We start from the raw sequence: 19399 nt of genomic DNA on the forward strand, positions 1-19399 counted from the left end.
TTCAGGTTCCTGTTCGATATTGCCCAGGCCAAACTCCTCTCGCGAGTGGCAAGTCACGTCTGCATGCAGGGTGCCCGATTGGCTAGTAGCGTCAGCAATGCCGAAAACAATGGCACTAGCAAATGTGCACAGAGGAAAGACGTGACTAGAAAATGGCAGAGAATGCAAGGTGTGATACTGGGGGAATTGGCACTGCCATATCAATTGTTAGCGGCTGGCCAAGTTTGATGCAGTAGCTTATTCTGTGACGTACACGCTACATTTACATTGATTGGAAACAAGTAGTTACAATTATCTATCAACTTAAAGCTAGTCATCTACACATTTATGATGTGCTAGTTGGCTACATTATTTACAGCATCAAGTTAAATCCTGACTGTGATATATATGTTAACGTTAAATGTTGATTAAATTAATATAAAGCTATTGAATGTTAATCAACAGCTTTAAGCTGAATGTGACACTGGATGGTTGTGTAGTTGGAATATGTCACTTCTAGAGAATCTGTGCAAGCTATTGAATAAACATCTTAGCGGTTTAAAGTTGAGAAAAAGAAGGGTTTTTACTGGTGTAGAAACGTCTTCCTTGATGCGTCTTAATTTTAATTCACCGTCAAGATTTTAGTTGCATGTGACCTCTATGTCAGACATATGCTTTAAAGAAAAGCACAACACGTGACAACTTTTACTTCATTTCTTTGATGTCTCAAATGCCTTCAATGGGATTTGAGACGGGATTGTTTTCAAAAGCACAAAATGCTTCACAAATCTAGACTTTTCATTTTCCTTTCAAAGTGCAGTGGATTGATGGATGCATTTAACTTAAAGTGTACAAGATTTTCTTGACCTTGCGCAAAACAACAAAGCCTTGAGTGACACTAAGAGAAAAACCCGATCTAAAATGTGACAGAAATGCACTTGACTGATAGCCGATACATGCAAAAACATTCAATAGTAAGCCTTGAAAACCATTTCATTGCCAAGCAAATGGCACATTTGCACTCTTACTGCCTTTTCTCTCCCTCACAGAAAGCTGGACGCTTTTAAAAGCGTGGTTAGGAGCAACTCAAGTTGGCAGAAATGCTCAGAGATTCAAGAAGTCAGAGTTGTTTTATTCTGGAAGTGAAAAATGTTCTCTTTGCTTTAAAGACTTGGGATTTGAAAAAAGGAAAAAGAAAAAAATAAGAGAAGAATGAATCGGGAAGTTTCAGGAAGTGCTGGAGCAGATTAAGGATCATATTTGTTCCTTATGTGAGCAGAGCCAAGGCTGCAGGCACACGGAGCATCACCGGAAGTCTGATAAATACAGAGACAGAAGACGACACGGTGATGAACCACTGGTGTGCAAGTGAAACCCATGATGTGTGCGCATACACGTGTGTATTTGCGTGCGTGTTAGGATGTTTCTGTTTGCGTGTGTGTGTGTGTGTGTGTGTGTGTGTGTGTGTGGGTGTGTGTATGTGTATGTGTGTGCGCGCACACCGCTGGACAGAGGCCAGCTACTCCAAGAGAAAGCTCAGCCAGAGGTTGGCAGCGGCCCTGAGGCGAGAGCTGCTATTTTTGGGCTGTGACCTGAGGAGGAAACCCCAGAGGGAGGGCCAGCAGGGGGACAGGGAGGCGAGCCCGGGCCCATTCACACTCCCCCTGTCCCGCTGCCAGCCCCCAGCCCCCAGCCCCCAGCGCAGAGGAGCAACCGGAGCCAAGTGTGAGGGTGTGTGTGTGTGTGTGTGTGTATGCATATCTGTGAGAGCGTGTATGCATGTCTGTGAGGGCGTGTGTGTGTGTGTGTGTGTGTGTGTGTGTATGTCTGTGTGTGTGTGTCTGTGAGTGGGTGTGTGTGTGTGTGTGTGTGTGTGTGTGTGCGCGCATGTATGCATGTATGTATGTATGTATGTATGCATGTGTGTGCATGTGTCAGTGTGTGTATGTGTGTGTGTTTGTGTGTGTGTGTGTGTGTGTGTGTGTGTGTGTGAGAGCACTGCTGCAACGGGGACAGGGTGTGCCTCGGATTTCACAGATGCAGGGACTCCGCCTGTATGTCACCGCGCACACACGCACGCGCACGCACACACGTACAGGCAGGCATACATGTACAAAAGCACAAACTCTACCCACACTATATACCACATGCACACAATCATGGACACACATAATATACACATCAACTAGCTATACATACCCTATAAAGTACACACACTAACAGACATTCATGGACACACACACAAACACACAAACACACACACACACACACACACACACACACACACACAAACACACAAACACACAAACACACAAACACACAAACACACAAACACACACACCGCCATCCCAGCACACGTACGCTGCAGTCATCGATTCTTCACAGCTCAATATTGCACAGCAGCACCAGGGCCTGTTCTGCTGACTGCACAAGCTCCTCAGGAAATGTAATTATATCTGAGGCAGCGAGACCTTTCACCAAATACAGACCTCTCATCACAGCGTGGAGAGAGAGGAGGAGAGAGGGAGGCAAACGGGGGGGGGGGGACTACAGAGGAGCTCGCTGTACCCAGAGAGATGCTCTCGAACCGCTGGCACGAAAACACCAGCTTGGCAAAACTACAAGCCCTACACATAAAAAAAAAAATCTACATGGAAAAACGTTGAACCCGGTGACAAAACCAGATGCATCAAAAGCAGACGCATCAATGAAAATCGATACATTTCAGCGTTTTCTGGCTCTGAACAGGGGCGGAAGGCCCTGCCGGTGTCTCGTAGAGGCAGCGGATCAGAGGAGAATTCAGAGCTGAAAGCACAGGCAGTGTAACCGGCCTGGGCTGGAGCCATTTCAAGGGCCTGTCGATCCAGGAGGAGCCGGAATGGCGGGTCGTTCATCCCCATCCTGCCCCGAATGCGGCCGGATAAGACGGGCCCACACGCTCCCCTACATTCTCAGGACAGGTGAGCACGTTCACACCACCTCCACACTCCAAGAAACCCCAAGCTCTGGTCCGGTATCACCACAACCCAGTCTGGCACAAAATGGTGGACGGCGCATTCATAATTAAGTAAATGCACACAAACTGCTTTGTGTGCATGTTTCCATTTCCACTTCATATTTATTTCACATTTTCTATCCTATAAATGTAGTCTTTGTTCCTGTGAAAGATTTCTCTCAGGTTTGTGACTCCTAAAGTGGTTTGACATCGCAGGGTAGAGCTCCACCGCCACACCACAAAAGCAGGCCTGAGCCACTGGAATACTGAGCCCCTAAAGCAAGGTAAAGCAGGATAGGGGGAGTGAAAGAGCAACAGAGAGAGAGAGAGAGAGAGAGAGAGAGAGAAGGGGAGAAGGGTCAGGGCTTCCACGCGACCTGGCCGCCTCGCTCCAGCTACCGCCCACCCCCCCCAGTCGCTCCCCGCTGTGTAATCTCACACACGCGCTCATTCATCTTCTCCGGGGGGAGGAGGGGAAACAACAGGCGTGCGTCTCCGGGGGTTGCCATGGTTACGGAGGTTTAGCTCTGCATGTGCTGACACATCGGATGAGAGCGGACCCCTCCCCCCCCCTTCCCCCCCCAGGGCCCCGTGGGGTCACCGTGCCGTCTGAAGGGCCTCGGCGTCATTGTTGCAGGAAGTGCAGCCGGCTCCGTACCACCTGACCTGCGCCACGGGGGAAGGTCGCATGAGGCAGGTGCGCGCTGACGCTCTTATACAGACGTGTGCACACAGGGGCTGGTTTACACCGCCATAGAACTGCAGACACGCCCTGATACACGCACACGCACACGGCCTGGTTTAAACCACCACCATAGAACTGCAGACACGCTCTTACACACTCTTACACACTCTTATACACGTGTGCACACGTGTGCACACGTGTGCACACAGGGCCTGGTTTACACCGCCATAGAACTGCAGACACACCCTTATATATATACACACACACACACACACACACAGGGCCTGATTTACACAACCATAAAACTGCAGACACGCCCTTATACACACACACACGTGCGCACAGGGCCTGGTTTACACCACCATAGAACTGCAGACACGCTCTTACACACTCTTTTACGCGCACAGGGCCTGGTTTACACCACCATAGAACTGCAGACACGCTCTTACACACTCCTATACACTCTTATACACACACGTGTGCGCACAGGGCCTGGTTTACACTGCCATAGAACCGCAGACACACTCTTACACACTCTTTTACGCGCACAGGGCCTGGTTTACAGCACCATAGAACCGCAGACACGCTCTTACACGCTCTTATACACACACGTGCGCACAGGACCTGGTTTACACCATGCCCCAGTTAGCGTTAGCACGGAACCGGCACGTATGAGGTCTAAGAGATAGACGGGCAAAACGGTCCCCAGAGGGGCAAGCCTCTGTCCCAGGACTGCAGAATGGGCTGTGCTCCCACAATGCAAAACGATACTGTCCTAACAAGCGTTTTTAGTATTGCAATACGACTTCATGTTCACGTTTACTTCCAAAGTTATTCCACTGGCAAATCTTGAGATGAAATTTGCTTGACTAGTGAAATGTTCGTATTCCACTGGCAAATCTTAAAATGAGTCAAACTGCCTTTCCACCTCATTTTCATCTTATTTAGCAAAAAAAGGAAAAAAAATAAGATTTTATGTCTCAATATCAGACTAAATGACTAAATTATTTTTTCGTTTTTTAGACGGGGCAGGGCAGAGGAAGGTCGGCATCGCACTAAAAATCTGAGCTTTCCTGTCCCTGCAACCCCACGCGTCTGCGGAGGTAGCGTTCTCTCTCTATCCAGCACAGTGCAAACGCCCACACCTCTCTCTCCCTGTATTTCTCACTTCCTCCCTATGTCGACCGCCCAGCGGCCACCTCCACCGCGGGGCGTCACCCCCCAGGGCTGAGGAGCAAACACAGCCTTCACACCTCCTCCAGCACTGGCCTCCCTCTGCCAGAGGGCCCAGGACACTGCAGCCCTCAGTCTGAGTCCGGTCTGGCTGCTCAGAGGTCCGTGAGTTTGGACCAGGGAAGAGGGCTCCCGTCAGGTGGAGGTGTGGGAGACGTAGGTAGGTGGGAAAGCTTTCCCCGGCGTGAGGGCGGAGGTCAGGGAGGCGTAGGGCGGGATGATGCAGGGCTGTGAGGCTCAGTGTTGGGTGGAGGACTACAGGCCTGTGCTGGGTGAGTGCAGAGCTGCGTTCAGCCATAAGGGGGCACTCCTGTCCCACAGTGGAGAGGAGAGGCAGGGCCCACAGCTCAGCAGCACTGCTGAACGCAGAGAGAGAGGGGCTCCTGCAGCAACACGCATGCGTACTCTCACTCTCTCACGCGCACACGCACACGCACACTAACAGACACACACACATGCTCTCACTCTCATGCACACTCACTCACACATACATACACGGTCCCACGTATGCCCTGTCGCGCACACACATGTACGCGCATATTTGCAGGCACACACACTCACTCGCATACATTCGCACCCACTCACACACACTGACACATGCTCACACGCACACGCACACACACACACACACACACACACACACACACACACACACACACACACACACACACACACAGAGAGAACACACATGGTGAGACGGCGACACACACTGGCAGATGGGGGTCCAGTACAGACTGAATGCATTAACCTGTCTGGCTGCTCCTGCACCTGCCTGGTCTGACCAGCCAGTGACCCTGGCAGATAATCAGGGAAATCAGCCCGAATCGGACAACTGCCAGACAGCCCAGTCCCACACACACACACACACCGAGCCCACAGTCACCCACACGGACCCACAGTCCCACACACACAGAGCTCACAGTCTCACACACACACACAGAGCTCACAGTCTCACACACACAGAGCTCACAGTCTCACACACACAGAGCTCATGGTCTCACACACACACACACAGAGCTCACAGTCTCACACACAGAGCTCACAGTCACACACACACACAGAGCTCACAGTCTCACACACAGAGCTCACAGTCACACACACACACAGAGCTCACAGTCTCACACACACACACACACACACACAGAGCTCACAGTCTCACACACACACACACACACACACAGAGCTCACAGTCTCACACACAGAGCTCACAGTCACACACACACACAGAGCTCACAGTCTCACACACACACACACACACACACAGAGCTCACAGTCTCACACACACACACACAGAGCTCACAGTCTCACACACACACACACAGAGCTCACAGTCTCACACACACACACACACACACACACACACACACACACACACACACACACACACACACACACACACACACACACACACACACACACACACACACACACACACACACACACACACACACAGTCCCCAACGGACGCACACGCATACAGCCCCCCACAGCCACTCCCACAATTACTCCCCAGTGTAGCTACAATAACATTCACACAGCTGTTGGGCCCTTAACCCCACATTGCTCCGGGGGGGGGTTGTCTCCTGCTTAGTCTAATAAACTGTAAGTTGCTTTGGATAAAAGGGTCAGCTAAATAACAAGTTATGAAAGTTATAACCTCCGTCCTCCAAAGCACAGGTCGATTGCTGCAGTGTTCCCAGGCAGAACAGGGCGTGGCCGCAGCCAGGTTTTCGAAAGGCGGACCAGAGTGCACCCAAGACGTTCCCACCGCCCCGTCGGCGGTTCTGGGAAAAGGTCCGGCCGGTCGCTTGCCGGCGCTGGAGTTCATCAAAACTTAGGATATTCGCAAGCTTCAAGGGACACACCGAAAGATTTTGCGAGGGACACATTTTTTGCCATTCCAGGTAAGAACCCATCTGGATCCAATACCCCAGCAGGAGAAGCCCGAGATTCAAGTCAGAGTCAGTTCTGAGAGAGCAGACTGAGGTACAGGGTGAGACTGTGTGTGGGCCTGCTGTTAGCCTCACAATAACAGCAGCTGGAGGGGGGGGAGGGGGGCACCTGTCCTAAACCAGCCCTCTACAGTCCCAGAGAGAGAGCCCAAGATACTGAAAAGGCACTCAGAAACACCCTGTCGCTGAAAGGCGGCGTGTTTTAGCCGGGACTGTTAGCGTAGCGGAAGAAGGGCACTGTTGAGAAGTGCTGCAGCCCCCCCTCCTCCCCCCTCCCTCCCAGTCTTTGTGCTCCGCTGGCTGGGTGGGCGGGGTTACTTCTCAATCACAACCCTGAGAGCACATTCCTCTCCCGCAAATCCTCCTGCCTTCCTCCGAGCGGCCCGTCTAAATTCCCTTTTCCCACAGTCACTGCACGGGGAAGAGGAAAAGAGGGAGCGACAGAGAGAGAAAGAGAGAGGGAGGGAGGGAGGGGAATGAGCAAGCAAGCCGAAGTGGAAAGTGGGAGGGAGGCAGGCAGGCAGGCAGGCAGGCAGGCCCCGGAACATGAGTAAGACACGCGCACAGGAAGAACAGGCCCGGAGACCAGAATAGTAACAGGAAACTGGCCCCGGACTCTGAATACTGCAATGCCGCAGCTTCGCAAAACAAGGTCGCGCTGCACAGGGCTGCGAAAGCTGATTTACACAGAGAGAGGAGAGCGAGAGAGGAGGAGAGAAACGGACAGAGAGGAGAGGAAGCAGGGGGAGAGAGAAAGGGAAGAAGAAGGAGTGAGAGGAGAGAGGGAGTCTGGGGAGAAATGAGGGGAATAGAGAGAGAAAGAGAGTGAAAAAGGCAGAGAGAGAAGCAGAGGGAGTGGGGGAGGGAGAGAGGCAGAGAGAGAGAGCGCGAGAGAAGCAGGAGGAGGAGGGGGGAGAAGGCAAGGCTCGGGAGATGAAATTTGTCAGGCTCAGCAGTCTGACTGCGCTGCCTGTGCGCTCCGCAGCAGAAATGTGCTGTACTGCACGGGCCTGGGGCAGGGACAGGGGGACAGGGGGGGACAGGGCGGGGTCTACAGGGGAGAGACAGGGCGGGGTCTACAGGGGAGAGACAGGGCGGGGTCTACAGGGGGGAAGACAAGGCGGGGTCTACAGGGGAGAGACAGGGCGGGGTCTACAGGGAGGAAGGCAAGGCGGGGTCTACAGGGGGGAAGACAAGGCGGGGTCTACAGGGGAGAGACAAGGCGGGGACTACAGGGGGGGAAGACAAGGAGGGGTCTACAGGGAAGAGACAAGGCGGGGTCTACAGGGGGGGAAGACAAGGAGGGGTCTACAGGGAAGAGACAAGGCGGGGTCTACAGGGGAGAGACAAGGCGGGGTCTACAGGGGAGAGACAAGGCGGGGTCTACAGGGGAGAGACAAGGCGGGGTCTACAGGGGAGAGACAAGGCGGGGTCTACAGGGGAGAGACAAGGCGGGGTCTACAGGGGAGAGACAGGGCAGGGTCTACAGGGGAGAGACAAGGCGGGGTCTACAGGGGAGAGACAGGGCGGGGTCTACAGGGGAGAGACAAGGCGGGGTCTACAGGGGAGAGACAGGGCGGGGCCTGAAGGACAGATGTGGCAGGATTGGCAGGAAAGCAGGAGAGTTGGGTGTGTGTAAGAACAGAGGGGCAGGGCAGTGAAGTGGGCCAGACCAGCACAGAAACGAAGAGGCAGGGTGGGGCTGGGACAGACTACGGGGCAGAAACAGGGGTAGTCTTCCACGCTGTGCCCGAGAGGGGGGTCCCGAGAAGCCAGACGGAAGTGTCCCACAGAGAGACAGACACACAGCCCCATTCCCATGGCTGGGTTACCCGCCCCTCCCCCGCCCCATTGTGAGGCTCAACAAAACCCCCGCACCGCACAGCCAAAACACTTCTGACCTCCCTGCCCCGGGCTCATTCAGCCGGGCCCGCCGCGGAAGCTTCCAGCAGGTGTGTGGAGTGTGGGCGGCTGCAGTGGGCTTGTATCGAGCGCTGTGCTCAGGGGGGCAAAGGTTAGGGAGGGGGGGCGGGCTCACCGAAGAGCCCTGAAGAGAACGTGGCGGGGAGAGAGCGATACTGACAACAGTCTGTGTGGAGCCACATGGACACACACACACCCATGGAAACGCTGTCCTACACACACACACACACATGAAAACGCTGTCCTACACACAGACACACACATGAAAACGCTGTCCTACACACAGACACACACATGAAAATGCTGTCCTACACACACACACACACACACACACACACACACACACACACACACCCATGGAAACGCTGTCCTAAACACACATGAAAACGCTGTCCTACACATAGACACACGCATGAAAACGCTGTCCTACACAGACACACACATGAAAATGCTGTCCTACACACAGAAACACACATGAAAACGCTGTCCTACACAGACACACACATGAAAACGCTGTGCTACACTCACACAGACACACAGACACAGGCATGGAAACGCTGTCCTACACACACACAGATAAACACATGAAAACGTTGTCCTACACACAGACACACGCATGGAAACACTGTCCTACACAGACACACACATGGAAACGCTGTCCTACACACAGACACACGCATGAAAACGCTGTCCTTCACACACACACATGGAAACGCTGTCCTACACAGACACACGCATGGAAACGCTGTCCTTCACACACACATGGAAACACTGTCCTTCACACACACACACACACACACACAAAAACGCTGTCTTGCACACAGACACGCATGGAAACGCTGTCCTACACACAGATACACACATGGAAACGCTGTTTTACACAGACACACACAGACGGAAACGCTATCCACACAATGTGGGATGGGAACAAAAGCGAGCGAGGGCTCAAGCCAGTGAACAAACAAACAAGCGTACACCGCCCCACGTGTTTCACCGACCGCCGGAAACGGGAGAACTGACCCCTATTAGCAGGCACTGGTAGGAAATCTTCCTTCAGCTTCAGAGAGGCAGGCTGCAGCAGAGAGGCTCAGCCTCCCCCAGAAAATGGAGGATTCAGCCCAGCCCGGAGAGGGAGGCTTCCGCAGAATCAGACGTATTACTGCAAATGCATCCGCAAACAGGGATGTAAATCTGCAAGCAAGCGCGTTGGAGTACGGCAGATTTGTCAGATGTCTGTAGCCGCTTAAATGGCTATCCCTACAGATCGGGGCACTTTGCGGAGATGACAGATGCTGCCAGACGGCCTGTAAGTTCAGGGCAAATAAAAAGCGGTTACCTGAGAAAGTCCGCAGCTCAGGAAGTGAACGCCTGACACGTTTTCGGCCATTTTATGAGCGGACTTTCGGATGATAACAGTACGATACGGGGGATACGCCGTCCTCCATATGATAACGCCGCGTTCTTCCGAGTGTACTGCGCTCGCAGTTGTTGACTAACAGCTTTACTGCGCGTTTACAAAAACACATCTGGAAAAAGGAGCAAACATGAACGAGACTTGAGGCGCAATAGAGGTGTCTGTTTGCACAGCAGGCCAGTGCGTTTCTTGGTGTGTATATTCGAGTGAACTATGTATGACAGTGTTACGGGTGCGTGCGTGTGTGTATTTTGTAGCTGCTGATCATATTCAGGCAGTGTGTATGTATGTCTGTGCACCTGTGACAGAGGCGAGTAAAAAACAAGAAAAAGGGGACTTTGTTAGATACCGAGCTCTGAACATTAATACTTAGTGTGTGTGCGAATACTCTAGCTGCTGACTGTATTTGAGGTGTGTATGCGTGTGTGTGTGTGCACGTGAATACTCTGTAGCTGCTGACTGTATTCCAGGCATGCATGTGTCGTACGAGTGTGTGTGTGTGTGTGTGTGTCTGTGTGCATGAATACTCTGTAGCTGCTGACTATTTGAAGTGTGTGTGTGTGCGCAAATACTCTGTAGCTGCTGACTGTATTTGAGGTGTGTATGCGTGTGTGTGTGTGCGCGGGAATACTCTGTAGCTGCTGACTGTATTTGAGGTGTGTATGCGTGTGTGTGTGTGCGCGGGAATACTCTGTAGCTGCTGACTGTATTTGAGGTGTGTATGTGTGTGGGGGGGTGTGTGTGCGCGTGCGCGTGCGCATGCGAATACTCAGCATCTGTATTTGAGGTGTGTATGTGTGTGTGTGTGTGTGTGTGTGTGTGTGCGCGAATACTCAGCATCTGTATTTGAGCTGTGTATGTGTGTGTGTGTGTGTGTGTGTGTGTGTGCGCGAATACTCAGCATCTGTATTTGAGCTGTGTATGTGTGTGTGTGTGTGTGTGTGTGTGTGTGTGTGTGTGCGCGAATACTCAGCATCTGTATTTGAGGTGTGTATGCATGTGTGTGTGTCTAAGTAAGAGAGAGAGCTCCAGAGCAGACTGCGCAGGGTGTGTTTGTATAACACACAAAGCTGCACACTGTCTGCAGAACTTGTCGGGCTGGTTTTTCTGGGCCTGACCAAGGTTGCTGAGAGACTCATCTGCACGGAAAGCTTCCCGTGGCGCCGGGGGAGGGGGGGGTAGCCCGGCCCCGTCACATGACCAGATTAGTCTCTCTCTCTCAGCCAATCACAGCCGACGCAGAGCAGTCTCGAGCACACCCACCCTGAGCCACTACCGGCTGTAGCCAAGTGCACCACCAGCACTTTCTGCATGACCAAATCATTCTGTGGCTCGACGTATTTTCACAGTAAAAGTAGGTTGCAGTGGTCTATATGCTCAGTTCTTTTTAAACTTATTTTTTGTCAGTTGTCAGACCTGGACTTATTTTGAAGATAACAATAGAAATAAGTATTCAGTGATTATCTCATGTTCTATCATTTGTACATACGTGCAATCTGTAATGCAACCTTTCCATTTTACGCACAAAAATAAAATGCAATTCCGTGCTACCAACGGTTGCATAACAGCGACAAATAAATAAAAAGGAAAGTACCCAGAGGAGAAACTGCCCCCTGCAGCCCCCTCCTGCTGCACTGTTTTGAATGAAAGATGCCCTGTCTGATGACCTGTTAACACAGCTTGAGGAACGCCACCATTAGTGGCCAGTTATTGGTCCCGTGTGGCACATCTGCCTAAAGACCCAGTCCCAGTGGCTCAGAGTCTGGGGGCCGGTTGTGTGTAAGCCTGGGTCCTCTGTGAAGAACAGTGTGTGTTAGCCTGGGTCCTCTGTGAGGAACAGTGTGTGTAAGGATGGGTTCTCTGTGAAGAACAGTGTGTGTAAGGATGGGTTCTCTGTGAGGAACAGTGTGTGTTAGCCTGGGTCCTCTGTGAGGAACAGTGTGTGTAAGGATGGGTTCTCTGTGAAGAACAGTGTGTGTAAGGATGGGTTCTCTGTGAGGAACAGTGTGTGTAAGGATGGGTTCTCTGTGAGGAACAGTGTGTGTAAGGATGGGTTCTCTGTGAGGAACAGTGTGTGTTAGCCTGGGTCCTCTGTGAGGAACAGTGTGTGTTAGCCTGGGTCCACTGTGAAGAACAGTGTGTGTAAGGATGGGTTCTCTGTGAAGAACAGTGTGTGTAAGGATGGGTTCTCTGTGAGGAACAGTGTGTGTTAGCCTGGGTCCACTGTGAAGAACAGTGTGTGTAAGGTTGGGTTCTCTGTGAGGAACAGTGTGTGTTAGCCTGGGTCCTCTGTGAGGAACAGTGTGTGTTAGCCTGGGTCCTCTGTGAGGAACAGTGTGTGTAAGGATGGGTTCTCTGTGAAGAACAGTGTGTGTAAGGATGGGTTCTCTGTGAGGAACAGTGTGTGTAAGGATGGGTTCTCTGTGAAGAACAGTATGTGTAAGGATGGGTTCTCTGTGAAGAACAGTGTGTGTAAGGCTTGGTAGGAGAAGTGGTGTGCTGTACGTTTCAAGGGGTGTGCGTGCAGAAGTATACAGTCGGTAGGAAGGAGTGAGGTGTACACTGGGTGGGGAGGAGTGAGGAGGTGGCGGGGGCACTCACTGGGAGGCTGGAAGGCCGGCCCTGCAGCCCGTCCTCTGGGCCGCTCTTGCTGGAAGTCATGGGCTGGGTGGAAGCAGGAGCACTGGACTGTGAGCTGAACGAGTCCTGGGACAGCTCCTGAGGAGAGAGAGGGAGGGAGGGACGGAGAGAGAGAGAGAGAGAGAGAGTGTGAGAGTGGACAAGTGGCCTGTAGAATTTCTTCCTGAAAGAGAACCTTCCAGAAAGTTTGCCAGCCGTATTGAGTTTTCCCCCTCACTGGCCATCTGTCCGCTGCAGGAGGAGCACTCAAAAGTGAGCACTGATAGCAGCAGTTGGAGATCCTTTCGTGTATCCTTACATCTGAAATGGATCCTGCTGCCTGGTTTTATAGCCCATTCACCCACATAAGTACACTTCCTGAGCTGAGTCAACATCATGTTTCATCATTCTGTTTCATCAACATTCGAAAAAAGCCCTTCGCTGTGTCCTGGACAGGGTCGGAGGTCAAAGACAGCTTTGGAGAAGAGTCGCAGGGAGCTGCTAGCCTTTCCCCATATCGCACAACGGCAGCATGCTGTGATTCACTGAACCCATTAGAAACCGTTCTGGGAAATTGCCCAGCGAGACAAATAATTACAGATGACACACTTTCAGAGTCCTGCGGCAGGGGCTGGAACAGAGCCGGCCTCTGGGGCTCCAGCCGACACCGGCTCCCAGGGGAGAACAGGCCTCCCCCGAGGAGCAGCGCGCGGAGAGAGGCTGGCGCACCTCCGGAGCAAGGGGAAGGGAGGACACGGATGCCCTATGAAGCGGGGGGCGGGGGGGGGATTACCAAAAAAAGGGGGGGGGGGAGGCTAAAGTGAAGAATAGTGTTAACCCCAGTGATCTGGCCCAAAAAAGATCTGCCTGCCTTCATCAATCACTACATTTACTGCACAATTACTTGAGTATCCTCACCCACTTTCTTACAAAATCAAGTTTGTTGTCTCAGATGACTTGCATGGTTGAATTAAATAAATAAGAAATTTGAGGCTTCTCCGGTTGGCATCACTAGACTTGTAAAAGTTGTGCAGCCAAACCGCCACCGCCCAGTGAAACGCAGAGGAGCCCCTCCCATTGTTACCCCTCCCAAATCAGCAGTCACCGCAATGTAGGTTACGAATGTGCCATTGCGGCTTTCCCCCAGCATTCAAACTAACTGTAGTCGCGTTGTTGTGTTCTTTACACAAAAGAGAGCTAAAATGCAGGTATAAGTACACTCTGGTCTATAAATGCACAAATTTTGAAAAAAAGAAATAAAATAGCTTTAAAGATTGCAAAGGGCAATGACCCAGACTTGAACCACAATAAAACAATCACTCCTGCTTCTTGTCGTCCGTGTGACATTTGCGTGATTTATTGACCATAATATTTACACAGCCGTTGGCAGCATTACAAGTGTGAAAGAGCTTAATTTGAATGAAAAGTTTAAAACGAAATGTCACGTCACGCTAGCTAGCTTGCTCAATATGAATAAATTAAAACAGAAATCACTCATTCTATTTTATCGGCCTATGTGGCAAAATGCGTTTGGATCAGAAAGCAAAAACATCATTCCTAGCTCATTTCATCCCGCTAATTGCCATTTCATCCTGCTTCGGTTACCAGTGTCATAATTAATTATGAACGAAATGCATTTGTTGTGTTATTGCGAGTTGGCATATAATGGTAAAGTAGCTATTTTTATCAGAAGGCAAGTGTAAAAAAATGTTGATTATGAAACCGGCTTTTCAAAGGACTAACACGATCACTGTGTAAAATGGTTTCTTGGCAGTTTATTAATTACAGATACCTTGCCTGATTCTATAGCTTCTTGACAATCATTTCATTTTGCAGCCTAAAAGCTACAAATGCTTACACCTTGGCTAACTAACTCGGTGTCAAAAGATAGCTAGCATAACATAGCTCTAGACAAATAGACTATAGGCAAAAGACTGTTTTGATATCTTTGTGAAGTGTTTAAGCGAGGTAAGCAAGTGACTGACTTGCCTAGCGAAAGCCAACCATGCACCATATATTTCGGGATTTCAGAAAAGGAAGAAATTAATTTGTCAATCCAATTTCAGTAGAAATTCTCAATTTTTTTATTACAAAACTAACTAATATTAAAGTTTCTTAGACATGCAAATAGGTGAACAGGGCTGTTCTTGAACTGGAGAAAAAGGCACACTGATGAAAAGGAGAAGGTCAGAGGGCGGGGCTTACCTGAGGAGGAGGGGGGAAGCGTTGGAACGGAGACGACTGCTGCTGCGGCAGGGGCGGAGTCTGCGAGTAGGGGGCGGGCTGGCTCTGCGCCGGCGGGGCGTGGCCCTGGGGCTGCGGGGCCTGCGATTGGGCCGCTGCCGCTTGTGGCGGAGCCTGAGGGGGCTGCTGCTGCTGGGAGGCCGGGGGCTGCTGAGCTTGCTGCTGCTGCTGCTGCTGCTGCTGCTGCTGCTGCGGTGGTTGTTGTTGTTGTTGTTGTTGTTGTTGTTGTTGCTGCTGCTGCTGCTGCTGCTGCTGCTGCTGAGGGGGGCCCTGAGGTGTGGGGGGGTAGCCGGGCTGGGTCTGGGGGCCCGACTGGGCCTGGGAGCCCTGCTGCTGTTGCGGCTGCGCAGGCTGGACCTGTTGCTGCCCGTATGGAGGCTGGGTCTGCGAGTACGGCGGCTGGCCCTGGGGGGGCCCCTGCGCGCCCTGCGACTGCGGGTAGGGGGCCCCGGGCTGGCCGTGCTGAGGGTAGGGCCCCTGGCCCCCGGGCTGGCTCTGCGCTGGCTGCGGGTAGGGGGACTGCTGGGGGCCGGCGTGGGGCGGCTGGGCCTGCTGGCTGTAGTAGGAGGCCTGGCTCTGCTGCCCGTATGCATTCATCTGCACGGGGACACACAGTGAACGCGCGTTATCCCACCACCCGGCAACCACCTTTACACCCCACCACCCGGCCCTCCCTGTTTCAGAACGCCCTTCGCACTCACAGGATTAACAAAGGTCGTCTGCGTCTGGTTACCTTCACTCTTCACTGTAATGGGTGGAGACAGAACCCACAACAAGCCCTCCTGAACTCCCAGTTCTCAAGGACAGCGCTATAGCGTGTCCGTTACAGTTGCGTTCGGGGGGGGGGGGGGGAGCAGGCGCAGGCCTCGAAAAGCCAGCCTGGGGCTCCGTCACTGGCTACCCGCCGAAGAAGAAACACGGCGCCATGCTGACTAGCGTTGCGGGAGACTTTTGAAACGGTGCTTCGCATTCAAAATGTGCTCTTTCAGAACAGTCTCGCCTGGCCCCCGCTGAGTATTGTGAATTAGAAACGGACCACAGACGGTGCCTTGAGGGATCCCAAATAAACCCCGCCCACTGCAACATGACATAAATGAAGCCACACCCACTATTATAGTCAACGTACATCCACATCTAAACTGCCGCTCTCCTACACATTTGTATGTGTGCAGTGGAAATCAAACTAAAGTCACATAACTTGCCAATACCTAATTTATGCTGTTGCATCACCGGGGTCAGTAGGCAGAACGTGCTTTAACGGTATTCTTATAAACTGAAAGCAATGGCTTCTATATCTTGTGTATTAAGTCCAGTAGCACAAGGCCCCCAAAAACCTTGGCCATATGATGATCTTGCCCATTTGGCTCCCAGGAGGAGGGCGGAGAGGTGGACTCACCTGCTGACTGTAGGGCATGCCGCCCATGCTCCCCGCCGTGCGGCCCTGCATGCCCATTGGGTATCTCTGTGGGGTGGGCGGGCCGTAGCCCTGGCCCGGGTACGACGCCCCTGGCTGGCCCCCTGGGGGAGGCCCCTGCTGCTGCTGGGAGTACGGGTTAGCCGCTCCGTACGGAGGGACCCGCATCTTCCCCATCTGCTCCATGGGACTGGAGGGCTGCAGAGGGGAGAGGGAGAAAGGGAGAGAGAGAGAAGAGAGAAGAGAGAAGAGAGTGGAGGAAATGGAGACAGGGGACTTGGTTAGGCACCGAGCACATTCAACTCGGCTTACAGAAAAGTTTCTTTCACCAATCACCGAACATCAACTCTGAGCTTGCTTAAGGTGCAAAGGCAGGTCGCGCTTTAGGGACGCTCGAGGCCAAGCGCTAGGCGGGAGGAGGGGCAGACGCAGGAAAATAACACGTCCCTTCCACCAAAACCTGAACGCAGAACATCCTAAGACACGTGGAAAGACCCGAACATGAGGGGACAGACCCGGCCGGAGCGGAAACGTTTCCCAATCGAAAGGCCGAAAAGAGCGCGGACGGTGCTCTGTGTGTCGCCACGGAGCCCCAAGCCGCCGTCCAACGAGAGCGAAACGAAGGCTCGCATAACCGAGGGGAGCCCGTCGCCTGGGCCAGGAGGCGCTGGCCGCTGCCAGGAGTGTAGCGTTACAGAGGAACATCTGCCAATTCCCCGTCAATTAGCACGCGGGGGGGGGGGGGGGGGGGGGACGCTCACGTCCACGGCCAATGGAGCGCAGCGGGAGTGATGTCATACAGGAAGAGGAAAACCTGCAGCTGACCGGCTCGTGGTTTCCTCTGGGCGTCAGCTGTCAAATACCAGAGCCAAGGTTGTAAACTTTCACTGGCTCCAGACACCGGGGGGAGGGGGGTGGGGGGGTGGGGGCAGGTCGTCTGGGTCTTATCTGTCTGCCCCCTACCCCCCCCTCCCAGCCGCCACGCGACTGCCATTGTGCACGCTGACAAGGCGCACTTGGGCAAAATTTACACACGTCTTCCACAGGAATTCCTTTCGCGGTAAGTGTGCGCGTGCGAGCATGTGTGTGTGTGTATGTGCGTGTGTGGGTGTGTGTGTGTGTGTGTGTGTGTGGGTGTCCGCCTGCCAACTGGAAAACCGCTGAAATTTGACGATTCCGCTGCTCCCACCCCGCCACCCAGAACCCCCCACTTCAATCTCCACCCCCCAAATCAGTTTAATTGCTTCCCACGGTTATTAACTTTTTTTATTTATTTCATTTTTTTTACTTCGCCCAGCCTTAGTTAAAGAAGTCAACAACGGAGCTATTTATAACATTTCAAATCGAGGGCAGTCTGCCGAAAATGTAACACGTCCCAGCTGTGCTCCTGTTTGAACCGTGGCCAGGCCGTCCTCTCTCTCTCTCCTTTAATACGGAGATCTTGGCTGGGAATGAATGACACCGGCGTATGGGGGGGGATCCGCGCTGTGTGTGGTAATGATGTGGTAATGATGATCTAGGGGCAGTGAGACATGTGGGGGGGGGGGGCTTTCCTCAACGCCCTGCTCCCCCGCTATGGGCGTATGCGTGTCCCTGTGTGTGTGTGTGTGTGTGTGTGTGTGTATGTATGCATGCATGCCCCTGTGGGCGTGTGTCTGTGCCCCTGTGCGTGTAGGTATGCGTGTGTATGCGTGATTCTGCGTGTGCGTGTGTTGAGTGTGTGAGTGTGTGTGCGCGCACTCCTGTGTGTGTAGGTGCGTGTGTGGGTGCCCCTGTGCGTGTAGGTATGCGTGTGTATGCGTGATTCTGCGTGTGCGTGTGTTGAGTGTGTGAGTGTGTGTGCGCGCACTCCTGTGTGTGTAGGTGGGTGTGTGCGCACCCTTCCCATACCAGGTCAGGTCCTCATTAAACACACCTGGAGCGTGTGACACACAGACTCTGCCTCCCATGATTCCACACTGCTCTCCTGCACAGACCGCTTCCTCTCTGAATCCAGCGCAGCTCGCTATTAAACGGTCATGAGCTGTACTCTGCGCAAATGGGCCCGACCACACAACGAGCTAACCGCCCTCAGCGGGTCCCGACCTGAGGGTCCATTTCATTTACACTTTGTGTATTTAAGCTCACATTTCACACCGCCTATTCTGCCTTTCAGTATCCACATCTATTGGCATAAATATGAGAAAGTGATCTTGATAGCTTGCCTGGCACACAAAAATAAAAAACCCAATTCCCAGTGCAAATGCAGCAATGCCAAAAGAAGGAAAGGTGTGTGAAGTGTGCATGCTCAATATGTGCATGTTCCATCTACAGCCGATGGAAGCACAGAGCTTCTGCAACCAAGGAGGAAAATGTATGGCACCAAACTGCTGCCTAAAATGGAGGCTGGCTGCCTGGGCTGAAAGCACAGAGAGAGAGTGGCCCAGCATTAGCGCACAGACTGTGTGTTAGCGCACCGACCATCTTTATTACAACAAGCCATGCTCAACAGACACATGCCAACATCCCGCATGTTAAACATTTCTTCATAATTCAGCGTGTACAGCGTTTTTTCATCTCAAATCACCATTTGAAATTTATAAGCATATTCTAAATTAATGCTGTGCACTAAATGGCCAATGTTAATATATGCATGTTATTCGGGAATTCGTATCAATGTGAAATGAATACATTCTACAAACATAGTGTGAAGAATATGCCCAAGAGGTATGCAATATCCTTTCAGAAAGAAAACGCTGATGCACATAGTTCTTAACAATACCATTTTAACACAAACGTAGAACTAATTGCCCACCCCATAATGCAAGTACAATGATGTCATGCTCAAAGTAGAGAAATTATGAGGAAAAGTGCAAAGCAATACAAACAAACCACCGAATGCGGCAAAAAATTTGTGCTTGCAAAAAAAACTTAAATGCTACATTACTCATTACGTACTATGA

At 52.1% G+C, this 19399-nt stretch overlaps 1 protein-coding gene across 1 annotated transcript in view; it reads right to left on the minus strand.

Annotated features, from left to right (window-relative positions):
• arid1ab (AT-rich interactive domain 1Ab) overlaps nucleotides 1–19399 on the minus strand; it is a 58104-nt gene that overhangs the window by 19133 nt on the left and 19572 nt on the right. The window contains exons 2-4 of the mRNA XM_061254217.1: nucleotides 16440–16655; nucleotides 15005–15640; nucleotides 12782–12898 (exon numbers count right to left, since the gene is read on the minus strand). Coding sequence (XP_061110201.1) covers nucleotides 12782–12898; nucleotides 15005–15640; nucleotides 16440–16655 — 969 coding nt within the window. The remainder of the gene's footprint in view (nucleotides 1–12781; nucleotides 12899–15004; nucleotides 15641–16439; nucleotides 16656–19399) is intronic.

Source organism: Conger conger, chromosome 9 (genome assembly GCF_963514075.1).
Source record: "Conger conger chromosome 9, fConCon1.1, whole genome shotgun sequence".
Taxonomy (NCBI): domain Eukaryota; kingdom Metazoa; phylum Chordata; class Actinopteri; order Anguilliformes; family Congridae; genus Conger; species Conger conger.